The sequence below is a fragment of the Heptranchias perlo genome, chromosome 3, assembly GCF_035084215.1.
Source record: "Heptranchias perlo isolate sHepPer1 chromosome 3, sHepPer1.hap1, whole genome shotgun sequence".
Lineage (NCBI taxonomy): Eukaryota > Metazoa > Chordata > Chondrichthyes > Hexanchiformes > Hexanchidae > Heptranchias > Heptranchias perlo.
In genome coordinates this window covers 77,263,518-77,276,280 of record NC_090327.1, presented here as the reverse complement: position 1 = coordinate 77,276,280, position 12,763 = coordinate 77,263,518, and the positions used below count along the sequence as shown (strand labels likewise).

Here is a 12,763-nt window from a genome sequence, read left to right as displayed (position 1 = left end):
GCCACAGGGCATGCATCACATATGTGCAGTAGGAAGCATAAGGCAAACGTGTTGTGAGCATGAAGGGGATGCACAAGGGTGTTTGAGGGTTTGTCATGGTTTTTACTTCTATTGATTTCTGACCAACTCTCATCACATACTTTATTGGCGCCACTACTGCCACATCTTTGCGAATCTTGTCTGGTTTGTGCAATAATGCCCTTTCCTGAGGATCACAATGAAGACCCACACCTGATGCCACCCATTGTGTCACTGCAGAGTGGGTGTAGGTGTATTTGCAGGGCTCTTTTGTGCGGACGACTGAGAGACGTCGGCAATGTCCCCGGTGGCACCCTGGAAGGATGCGGAGGAGAAGTTGTTGAGGGCAGTGGTGACTTTGAGAGCGACAGGTAAGAAGATGGTGCTCGGGCCAGCCGGGAGCAGCTCGGCATGAAGGAGGCTGCAGATGTCCACGACTACATGTCGAGTGACTCTGAGCCTCCGTGTGCACTGCTGCCCAGAGAGGTCCAGGAAGCTGAGCCTCGGTCTGTGGACCCTGTGGCGAGGGTAGTGCCCCCTGTGACGCATCTCTCTCTGCGGTTGCCCTCCCTCCTGCTGTACAGGTGGATGTGTCACAGCACTGTGTTGTGGAGCTCCACGTGTCAGAGGTGGACGGCTTGGCTGGCGAGGCTGGTGATGCCGTTCGCCCTCCGATGAGGTCATGACTGCAGCTACGGCGGCCCCCATCCGGAAGATGTACATCTGAGGGGGTCCGCAAGGTAGGTACATGTCTCTGGACCCCGGGGTAAGTGTGCAAGTTGGTGAATTTTATTGTTAGGAGGAGGGTGGTGGACGCCAAACTTTGTCCCGAGCGACAGAGTGGCCTCCTGCAATGAGTGATGGTCTCCCCCCCCACCCCCCCCCACCTGTCAAATGGACCTTTGCAGCTGCCACAGGCTGATAGCTGCAACACATACATTTCAACTGGGAGTGTTTCCCCCAGTACGGGAAACAGTCCCAGTTGTTTCTAAAATCCCACCCCTCCTGACATATTCCCTTAATCAGGTCTGTTAATGACCTGAAATAGCTGATAAATATTGTTAAGTGGCACCCCACCGGCTTTAATTGCCTGCGGGAGTCCCACATGCGGGGGCTGCGCGAGCACGTCGGTGCGTCTGTGGGGAGCCCGAAATGGGCGGGTTCGAGTCGGGCTCCCGACCCACTCCAGGATTCCCCGATTTTCGGAGCCCCCCCGCCAGGAACGCACCAGATAGCGGGTGCTAAATTGGAGCCCCATAACTTCAAAATGTAGACATTGGGAAAAATAGAGAGAAAGTCACCTCTGGCAGCTGTCCTCCACCTCCCAATGGCTGTTTTTTGCCTTTGGCAGTGGTGTAGGAGCAGATCACCAACTGCCTACTTAAGTAGGGGAGCTATGGGACGGGAACCAAGTAAAGGGAATGAGAGAAAATAGCTTAGGGGGAGTTAAGAGTCTCTTACAATCAAAGATTGAATTCACTTTTATCTTCATTCTACTTACATGGTTCTAGTTATGCATTGGTTGCATTTGTAAAAGGTGTGAGTAGTTAAGACCTTTTTTTGCAGTCTTTTGTTGTAATATTTTAGCAAATATGAATTTTGCCTAAAACCCTTTGACCATCTCTCTATTATACAGTCAAAAATTGATGTTTTTTTAAAGCATGCTAAGTGCTGAGCAGTCCATTTATATAAAAATGGGTAGTAATATGACATGATTTATGGTACTTACATTGTAACAAAATGGCAGCATTTGTTTTACTTCAATTTACAACTGCTCCATCACACCAGCTTTATAATTCAATCTTTAGTAATGCCAAATATATGTTGTCTTTCAGGTCAAACTGTATAAATATTTTAGTAACAACAACACAACTGATACCTGCTCTTGCCAAAGTCTTGCTATATGGATTAGGAATTGTTTTTCCAATTGAAAACGTATATAGTGCAACAAAAATAGGTGAGTAATATTAGAATATGAAATGCAATTAATAGATGTACTTGCATCTCACTTCATGTTCAGTCCATGTATGTCTGGCATTTCTCCAGATTCATTTACTAAATTTATCTCCCCAATAAAAATACGATTATAAGCACATTAATGTTAAACTCTGGCTGTATTTGTAAGAAATGCTTTTATATGAGACAGAATAAATTGTAGTTAATTGTTATATCATTCAGATCTTTGAAATGTATGGTGTAACAAAAGGTGCTCACATGAATGGTATAAAGTCACATGCAAGATCATTTGGAGTTTTAAATTATTTTCATGATAATACACAATATTAATTTCTTTATTTTATATAACAATCTACTTATAAAATACTTTTTGTTTAGTTAAAAAAAAATGCTATTTTTTTATCCACTTCCCTTTACTTGCTTTCCCACACCACTCATTATTCCCAGCCAAGAGGATACTGACAGACTTGTCAATGCTTTTTTTTTCATATTTCAAAATATACTTCATTTCATAAAATTTAAAGATACACACAGTTCAAAGTAAAAAGACGCAATTTCAAGCAATATAGTTCGAAACAATACAATGCAGATCATACACACTAGGATCTCATTTTTACAATTCAAAACACAGTACATATCTTCTAATACATTCTGTACAATACAAAGTGGGATGGCTTTACACGGTGGCCTTTCCCCATAGAGCCTTTGCGTAGGCCTAACCTCGCTTCAGTGCATCCCGCAGCACATACTCCTGGACCTTGGAGAGTGCCAGACAGCAGCACTCCGTCATGGACAGCTCCTTCAGCTGGAAGACCAACAGGTTTCAGGCAGACCAAAGGACCTCCATCACTGAGTTGATGGTCTTCCAGCAACAATTGATATCTGTTTCAATATGTGTCCCGGGGAACAGCCCGTACAGCACAGCATCCTGTGTTACCAACTGATGGGGATGAACCGGGACAGATACCAACGCATCTCTCTCCACATCCTCTGTGCAAAGGGGCAGTCCATCAGGAGGTGGACGACGGTCTCCTCCCCGCCTCAGCCTCGAGGGCAGTTTGTGGTGGCGCTGAGATTCAGTGTCTGTTGGAAGGACCGCACTGGGAGGGCCCTTCTCACCACCATCCAGGCTACATCCTGGTGCCTGCTGGTCAGTTCTGGTGACGAGACGTTCTACCAAATGGCATCGACCGTCTGGTCGGGGAACTGCCCGATCGGATCCACCCTCTCCTTTCACTGCAGGACTCTCAAAACATTCCGTGTTGACCACTGTCTGACGCCTTGTGCTCGAAGGGGTTCCTCCTCAGGAACTTCTCTACCTGGGACAGGTGGTGAGGTACGGTCCAGTTGAACGGGACATCCTGCGTTTGCTCGGCCACCGTGCCAGACCCAGTCTTCTCAGTGTGGTGGACAGGTAGAAGCTCAGCACGTAGTGACACTTGGTATTTGCGTACTGGGGCTCTACACACAACCTGAGGCAGCCACACACAAAGGTAGCCATCAGGATCAGAGCGACATTGGGTACGCTCTTCCCCCTTTGTCTGGGGACTTGTACATGGTGACCCTGTGGACGCGTTCTACCTTGGACCTCCAGACAAAGTGGAAGATAGCTCGGGTGACTTTGACGGCGGATTGGCGGGGAATGGGCCAGACCTTAGCCACATAGAGCAACACCGCGAGTACCTCGCACCTTATCACCCAGTTCCTGCCGGTTATGGAGAGGGATTGCCCCACCCACCTATCAAGCTTCTGCCTGGCCTTGGCGAACCGCTCCTCCCAGTTCTTGGTGCAGGCCTGGGGCCCCCCGAACCAGATCCCCAGCACCTTCAGGTAGTTGGACCTGACAGTGAAGGGGACAAAGGATCTGGTCTCCCACCTGCCAAAGACTATGGCCTCACTCTTACTTTGGTTCACTCTGGCCCCCGAGGCCACCTCGAAATGGTCGCAGATGCCCATCAGTCTGTGTACCGACCGCTGGTCAGAGCAAAAGACGGTGATGTCGTCCATGTGCAGGGAAGCCTTAACCTGAGAGCCTCCGCTGCCAATGCTGCTCTATGACTGGTTACTGGAAAGTGTTGTCTCTCTCTCATTTTCTCTCTCTTTATGTTGATAAATGTCTTGCCTCCAGTCTGTGCTTCCTCTTGATAGCACAACTGATAATTAGCAGCTCACCATACAAGGAATTCTAAGCAAAAACCCACATCCTTCCACTCTGGCACAGCATGTTGGAGCCCCAACCTCCTGAGCCACCATGCTGCACTTAAGCAAAATATTTGACTTTGGGGTAATAGGGTAACAATTAAGTTACTTTAAGTTAACAATTTACATATTTTACTTTAGGAAAGGAAAGCTGCTTTGAACGAATAATTCAAAGGTTTGGCAGAAAAGTAGTGTATGTTGTTGTGGGAGACGGCGTAGAAGAAGAACAGGCATCTAAAAAGGTAAATGATCAAAGATTTTAATGCTCTCTTTACTACACAATACCTATGAGTTAGTTTCTTAATCAGAGTCTGTTACCTAAAAGAGAATTGCTTCTAAGCTAATATTACTTCATGCATCCATTGTTGCACTGCACAAGGCTATTTAGCAAGACTGAGGAATAGAAACAATCAGTTTGAAAGTCTCAAATATTGCAGGTAGCAACTACGAAAATCTGGAACAATTTGCAATCATAATAGATAACAATAAACCTCCAAATATAAATTCTTCACCTCACTGTATAAAAACCTAGTCTTGATGCTATAACATGAAGGGTAGAGGTATGTTTTTCAGACTGAAAAGATTTGATCAGTGATGTTCCACATGGACCTGTGTTGGGACTATGCTTACTTAGTGTATACATAAATGAGCTGGATTTAGGAATTGAGGGAACAGTATTGAAACTTACTGATGACTCCAAATACAAGTGTGGATACAAAATTGGCTAGGGGACAGAAAGCAGGGAGTAGTGGTGACCGGTTGCTTTTCAGACTGGAGGGAAGTCTACAGTGGTGTTCCCCGGGGGTCAGTATTAGGACCACTGCTCTTTTTGATATATATTAATGACCTGGACTTGGGTATAGAGGGTATAATTTCATAGTTTGCAGATGACTCAAAACTCGGAAACTTAGTAAACAAAGTGGAGGATAGTAACGGACTTCAGGAGGACATAGACAGACTGGTGAAATGGGCAGACACATGGCAGATGGAATTTAATGTAGAGAAGTGTGAAGTGATGCATTTTGTTTGAAAGAATGAGGAGAGGCAATATAAACTGAATGGTACAATTTTAAAGGGGGTGCAGGAACAGAGATACCTGGAGGTGCACATACACAAATCTTTGAAGGTGACAGGGCAAATTGAGAAGGCTGTTAAAAAAGCATATGAGATCCTGGGCTTTATTAATTGAGGCATAGAGTACAAAAGCATAGAAGTTATGCTAAATCTTTATAAAACACTGGTTCGGCCTCAGCTGGAGCATTGCGTTCAATTCTGGGCACCAAACTTTAAGAAGGATGTCAAGGCCTTAGAGAGGGTGCAGAAGAGATTTACTAGAATGGTGCCAGGGATGAGGGACTTCAGTTTTGTGGAGAGATTGGAGAAGCTGGGGTTGTTCTCCTTAGAACAGAGAAAGTTAAAGGGAGATTTGATGGAGGTGTTCAAAATCATGAACGGTTTTGACAGAGTAAATAAGGAGAAATTGTTTACAGTGGCAGGAGGGTTGATAAGCAAAGGACTCAAATTTAAATGATTGGCAAAAGAGTCAGAGGCGACATAAGGAAACATTTTTTTACACAGTGAATTGCACTGATCCGGAACGCACTACCTGAAAGAATGTTGGAAGCAGATTCATTAGTGACTTTCAAAAAGGAATTGGATAAATAGTTGAAGGGAAAAAAATTATAGGGCTATGGGGAAAGAGCACAGGAATGGGTCTACTTGGATAGCTCTTTCAAAGAGCCGGCACAGGCACGATGGGCCGAATGGCCTCCTCCTGAGCTGTACCAACCATGATACTCTGAAATTGGTGGCTTGGCAATTTGTGACAAGTTCTGTAAAAGACTTCTGAAGGACATAGATAGAATGGTAAAGTGGGCAGATAGGTGGCAGCTACAGTTCAGTGTAGAGGAACGACATAAAAGTAATTGAAAAGGTGCAACATCGATTCACTAGGAACAGAGGTGATAGGTATGAAGAGAGAATTGAGAAATTCGGACTTTTTTCACTGAGACTGAGAAGGTTAAGGAATGATCTGATAATGGTCATCTAGATTATGAAGGTTTGGGGAAACAGTGTAAGATTATTTGCATTAGTTGGCGAGATGGTAACAAGAGGTAGCAAATTTAAGATAATCACAAAAAGAATTAAAGGGAAGGATTTAAAAAAATCAACAGAGGTTGGTTAAAATATGGAATTCTTTACCAGAAACCGTTGTTGAAGCAGAGTCCATAAGTACTTTTTAATGGGAATTAGACAGTTGCTTGAAAAAGATGAATGTTAAAGTATATGTGAATCAAGCAGGAGATTATACTAAGTGGCTCATGTGAAGAAAAACATTGGTTGGACCAAATGGCTTGTTTCTGTGCTTTGATGATTCTATACGTTATGTTTTAAGTGAATGAATAGTTGTGAGAGAAGTTCCAAATGGATCAATAACTTCTTCAATAGCTCGGCAGTGGTGAGCTGAGGCATGCAAGAAAATCACAAGTTCAATTTCTAGTCTGTGCTAAACTAGCTGATTCAGCAATACTCATGCTACAATTAGATTAAGAATGGAAAAATTAGGTCCTGATCACTACCTAGTGACCCCTCCCCTGCTGTAAGTACCTATGAGTAAGCAATGGGTGAGGACAGGATTGTGCTCAGCAGTAACATACCCCGCAAGTCAAATAACCTGCCAACACGTCTCGGGCGGTTGGCAGGTTATTTGACTTGCTGATTCTCTATTGCCAAAACGAATTTCACCCTCTTACTGTCCAGACTAACCATGAATAAAGGCCATTTGGGTGAGGTACTGGAGAGAGAGAAACAACACCAGTGGAACCATACCCAGCAAGGAGTTAATGTGTTCAGGAGAGGAAGGGTCGTTGTGGAGGTGGGGAGAAAATTGGTGAGAAACAAATAATAAGGAGCAAAAGCAAATGTAAAATTAGAAAGTGGTGATTAGGTAACACCAAGTTTGCGTTAAAATAACTTCAATAATAAACTTTAAAATACTTACAAAAGTGGAGCAGTGTGTGGCCCAACACATTGGAGCACGAATACTTGGTGAAAATAGAATGGGGGAATATGTTTGTAGCCTGGATCTCATATATCACATTGCTTTTATGGCCTAGTAGCAACCCTGTGTATTTAGAGTGACATTGGAGGAGATCTGAGAGCAGTTTTCCCACCTTCCCTCTCAGCTTCATGGCACATGGTCTAGATAGACTAGGCAAAGATGGACTTCTCTTTAACTGTCTAGGCTGAAGTTGGTTAAAGTCAAATGCATGTTATGGAGTATTTTATAAAATTTAAATGGTAATTTTATGAATTTGTGCTTCTAGTGTGTGGCTTCACCTAGCTGGAACACATATATCAGGAATCAGTACCTGAATTCCCAATGTGTCCCTGGTGGATGAAACTTCATACCAGGAGCACAAATTAATGAAATTACTCCTTTACTTTCTAATGAGAAGGTCATAAACCTTGTGGTATTCTACTATTTTGCACAGCCCATTGTTGTAATTTTTACAGACTGTCAGCTGTAATGACAGGGTGAAAAATAAGGATACTGTGGATTTAATAACTTGAGAAATCTTATATAAGGAAGTAAGCATAACAACATAATCCAGATTTTCTGAGTTTCAGCTGTATTGAGCCAACTCCTGCTAATTCAGATTCAAAATCATCATGAAAATATTCAGGCTGATTCACTAAGCAGTGCTCCCAGGAAGATTTGGTTAGGAAATTGCTCACACTTCAACAGCTAATTAGTCTCCCCAGTGGGGGAAACAATGTTTTCTATACAGTGCACATGCTTGTCTATGCGAGTAAAAGGCCTGACTCTTGAAAAATTACCATGTACATCTAGCACGCAACAGTTTATCAGATTTGCAACTATTCGTGTCTTTTGGACATAACGCCAAAGGAATGCCTCCATATCTGGGTGTTCAAGGTAGACAAAATTTTGAGCTAGATTAATTTTTTTAATGTTTCCATTTAGGGGTCTGAGTTTGCTGTCAGTCCATTATGCCTGAAAGGAAGGGGAGGGGTAAGAAACTAACTTTCTTGATTGCCAACTAGAGATAGTTGCTTGGGTTTGTTTTCAGTCATATGGGGAAGTTGCATCCAAGGTCCTGGAGAGTTTAGATGAGTTGTGTCCAAGTTCCTCAGTAGTGGAGGCCTGCATCCAACCTCTGTGATGGTCCAGTGAAAGTCAACATCCAGGTTCCTCGTAGTCTAATGCCTAGGCTCCAATCATTCATGCACCAGCCAGTCTTTAGGTTTAGACTCTATTAAAAAAAACATAATATTAATTTCAGTACATTATAGAAGTCATTTTCATTTTGGGCGATAGTTTTCCACTTGCACCCAAAGTGAAAATTACCCCCTATAAGTTCTTGACTACAGTGACAATATACTTACTTCATCGGTTTAGCATATGCAATAGGCTACGGTATTTTGAGCATACTTAATTGTTAATGAATCAAGCATTCAAAGTACGTATGCATCTTTGTTTTTGAAATTAGGAAATTTGTGTATATGGCATGTAATAAAAAGGAGAAAAGTATTCAGCTGTCAGCTGGCTTTTCTGTAAATCATTTTGTGGTGTGAATGCTCTTAAAGTACTTAAGCATCAGAGAACATGTTTCTTTGTTATTGCAATTACGAGATTGGTGTATTTGTGCCCAGTTTTTAAAAATTGGCTATTCAGCTTTTAGAGGTTTTGATGTGAACTAAATTCCCTCACAATAACCACATCGCTTAGAATGCTAATTAAGGTGCAGGCCTACCTACCTGACCTGATAGGTAGCTTTTCTTAATTCAAACTGCAGTTAAAGGTAATGAAGAGTGAGAAAGCTCCAAAATTACTAGGTGCAAGAATGAGGCAGTATTTATTATTTCTAACCTTTCAAAAAGGTAGTTCTCAGGCAGCATTGGAAATGAATAGCATGCTCCAACAAGCCTTTTCTGTGGGAGCCCAAGTGATGGAACAATGAAGATTACCAATGAAAGTTCCATATCTTGCCAGGCAGAAATTATCCATTAACATTTTGAACTCATCCATAATTTTGTTGATTACAGTGCCTGGCTACCATAGTGAAGTAGATTTGCTTTAAAGTAGATCTTTAAATCTAGAAATGCCGACTACCTAAATGTGAGTCTTTTAACATATATCTAGTCTAGAATAAGGAAAGCAAAAGTGATGCATTAATCAGTTGATGGCGGAACTGTAATGTGGCATGATAATATCCGATCCCCAAAGAAACCCCTGAGGAGCATATTAACTCACAACGTATCTCACTTACTAAGACTTCCTCCATGGTATTGAAGTCAAATCATCTCCTTTAGAAAAGGTAAAACAAATCCAACATAAAAAGTCCTAAAGCAATAAGTATTTTTTTAAAGTCCCAATATAAAAGTCTAATGAGGGTACTTTTAAATATTTGTCTTGATGCGTTACTCTGAGTTGATTGCTAGTGGATAAAGTCATCAGCCTCTACAGTAAAGGAGATTTACACAACAAAGGAAAGGCCATTACTTAGGTCAGCATAAGCATTAGGGATCGGAATGCATTCCTTCTGAGAATATTTACCTTTGATAAGGCTTGGTAATGATCCGAGGAAAAGATTTCAAGTCATTTCTTGACAAGGTCTCCTTCTAATTCACCTCAGAGTCGTATTTCTACAATGAATGCATTTGTTTTTATAGTGAACACAACCTGACTGTCATCATTCTGTTGCCTGAGTGGTGGCAAGTAGTAACCTATTGGCACACACATCTTTTCTTTAATGAGGCAGGCTCTTCCTGCAGTAAATTTCAATCATTGAAAAGTAGTCTATTTAAACCATGTTCCAGGAATAAAGATGGGATAGCAATAAATGACTTGCTGCTTTTCTCAGGTAAAAAGAATCTTGTGTTAATGCATGTTATCAGCTATATCATATGCATCAATTTAATTCTCCATGCTGGATAAATAATGCAATACAGAAATCATTAATTAATGCTCAAACATGTTAAAGCTGAAGGATATGTATTGTGTCTGCTTCTTGCATGTTTTTTCAGTTGTCTTCAGCAGTTTTCTTTAATATTTTAATCTCTTTTAAAAATAGAAAACTCAAGAACACTTTTAATGAAAACATGGTGTGGGTTTTTAAAAACACTAAACAATAATTTATGTGACACAATTTATTCCTTTGAAGCTTTGGCTTGTTTAGAGTTGGCATGTCAAACAATTAATTGTTTGGCCAGAGCAAAGGCTATGTGGTCTTCTCAGATTTCCTGTTTGTGTTGTTTGCAGCACACCATGCCATTCTGGAGGATCTCAAGCCACTCTGACCTTATGGCCCTACATCATGCCCTGGAATTGGAGTACTTGTAGCAGTATATCGGCACTTTGAAATGTAGGATCTCCACCCTCACTATTCATGGACTACAGTACTTCTGTGTCTTGTGGCAGCTTCTGACTCCAAATTGTGTGATGTGTCCCAAGTGTTGACATACAGCTGCAGTTTGTCTTAACCCTTGACCTATCTTTAAATGGAGGCGAATGAATCTCCGTCAAAGCAGCTGATGGCCCTAAAGACTGTGAATTAGCTGTGTACAGTGTAAAGCCATCATAATGTTCAACAACTCTGTTATTATTATATTGCTACAAGAGTTCATACCTGTGAAGAAAATAGATCTGAGAAGATGCTTAACCCTTACCCTGCTGACTAAACAGGCAATTCATATGGTCCTCAGAACAGATGCTGTGGCTAGTGCTTTAAGCATTGACAGTCTAAGGCTAAGACTAAGGCTTCTGTTTAAAAAAAACACTTTTGCCATAAGGAATTTAAAACTTACACTGAAAGCTGAGTTGGACAAATGCTAGCAACATATTTTACTTGTGGAGAAGGTTTGCTTCCATAATCACTGATATCCAGGGTACTCTTATTATTTATGAACTGATTGTTGTGAGTTAACATCATTTATGAAGGTACTTAAATTAGATTTTTGCCATTTGACACAATGAGCACATTTGATTCTGTCATGTCACAAAGTAGTTTACAGAAAAAATGGTTTTCTTATAATTTAAGATGACTATTTACTTTGCTAAGACAATCATGTACAGAAAAATGTCATTTTGTGTAAATTTGTAATCAGGCAATTCTTTTACATATTGTTAAGGTAACTGCAATTAAGAGGTAGCAATGCCTTGTTTGTGAAGTATAAGTGTAGCAAGGCATTGTGCGCACATTGTGCTGTGCCTTATCAAAGTGTTGGTGTGTTAAAGTGCAACTTTTTGTTGGGTAAATATGTAGATAATGGAATTTTTGTGATAATTTTGTCAAGACCAAAAGCATGGATGTCAAGTGTCAAGATTTATCTCCTTTTTCTCTAGCTTTCCCATTTCCCCAAATTAATTTCATCCATCTTTCTTCAAACAAATACATGAATAAAGTAGAGAATAATTCCTTACTCTCTCCGAACACAAATAATGTGGATGATATAGTATATATTTTTATTATGAAAACTGTTTTCTTTTATTACCAACTAGAATGAGGATTACTTTACTGTAAACTAACGCCCTTGTAGTGTCTACATTCTTTTGTATGAAAATACATTAGAAAAGTAATGTTTAGATTTTTTTGGAGCAAGAAATGTTAGAACATTATAGAATTTTTCTTGTAATTAGGTCTGACCCATTTTGGTACTGTCTACTTTTCATGCAAAATGTTAATATAATTTACATACTTAGCTGTTAACTGAGATTTTTGTTAGGTCTTGGACCTTATAAAACTTCGGCACTTCTTACTGCAGAAGACTACAAGCCTGGCCTGTTTACTGTGAATGCAATTCTAACCATAGTCTCTGATGCTTTCCCTCTCTCCCCTTCATGTGGTTACTGTAGAGGGACTTCAGTTCTGTTGGTTTACACCTCATGTACTTAAAAGGCTTATTTCTTTACAAAGTACCACACAGCAATCTATCACAGCAATTGCAAGAAATGGTTTATTAATACAAAAAATCTACCTCTTCATGAGGGGATTTAATAATATTGGGTACTGCTGCTAGATCTAGACCACAGTGAACTAATTTAACTATTTGGTAACTGAATGTTTGCAAATAAAGACGTAGAATAAAAAAACTGGATTATGATTTTGCTTTTTGCAATCAGAGTGACTGGAAACCAACAGATCACCTGGGCATCACTGTAAAAACAAAACTAGCATGTTGTGTCTGCAAAATACATGTACAGACCTTTCTCATGAATTTTGTGTTTAAATTAATAAAATCAATTTGTGAAATGGATGGTGCTTGTCCTTTTCAGGTACTTTCTTAACAGTTGAACCATGGGCTTTATCTGATAACACTGCTCACTGATATAGTTCTCTAATTGCTCTCTTATATTTGTGTATGAGATATTTTGCAAGTATTTTCTGATAGTCATAGTCCCAAGTATAGCATGTTCTTATGTTTGACTGAAAGCATTCTAATATTAGTTGTTTGTGATGCTATTGAACCTATGATGTTTAATGCCCCTCTGCCTCTGCACTACATCCAACTTTCAGGCCATTATAATACTATGCAGAGCTGCCTTAACCGAGTCACAACAATCAGATCA

General features: G+C 40.7%; 1 protein-coding gene across 5 annotated transcripts in view; it reads left to right on the top strand.

The window, feature by feature from the left end:
- The window catches only part of eya1 (EYA transcriptional coactivator and phosphatase 1), a 174,877-nt gene extending 162,433 nt beyond the window's left edge, over positions 1-12,444 (top strand). For all 5 annotated transcript variants that reach the window (XM_067980383.1, XM_067980382.1, XM_067980388.1 and 2 more), the window contains 3 exons: positions 1,854-1,975; positions 4,315-4,415; positions 10,457-12,444. In XM_067980383.1, coding sequence (XP_067836484.1) covers positions 1,854-1,975; positions 4,315-4,415; positions 10,457-10,537 — 304 coding nt within the window. In that variant the 3' untranslated portion in view covers positions 10,538-12,444. The remainder of the gene's footprint in view (positions 1-1,853; positions 1,976-4,314; positions 4,416-10,456) is intronic.
- The last annotated feature ends 319 nt before the right edge of the window (positions 12,445-12,763 follow it).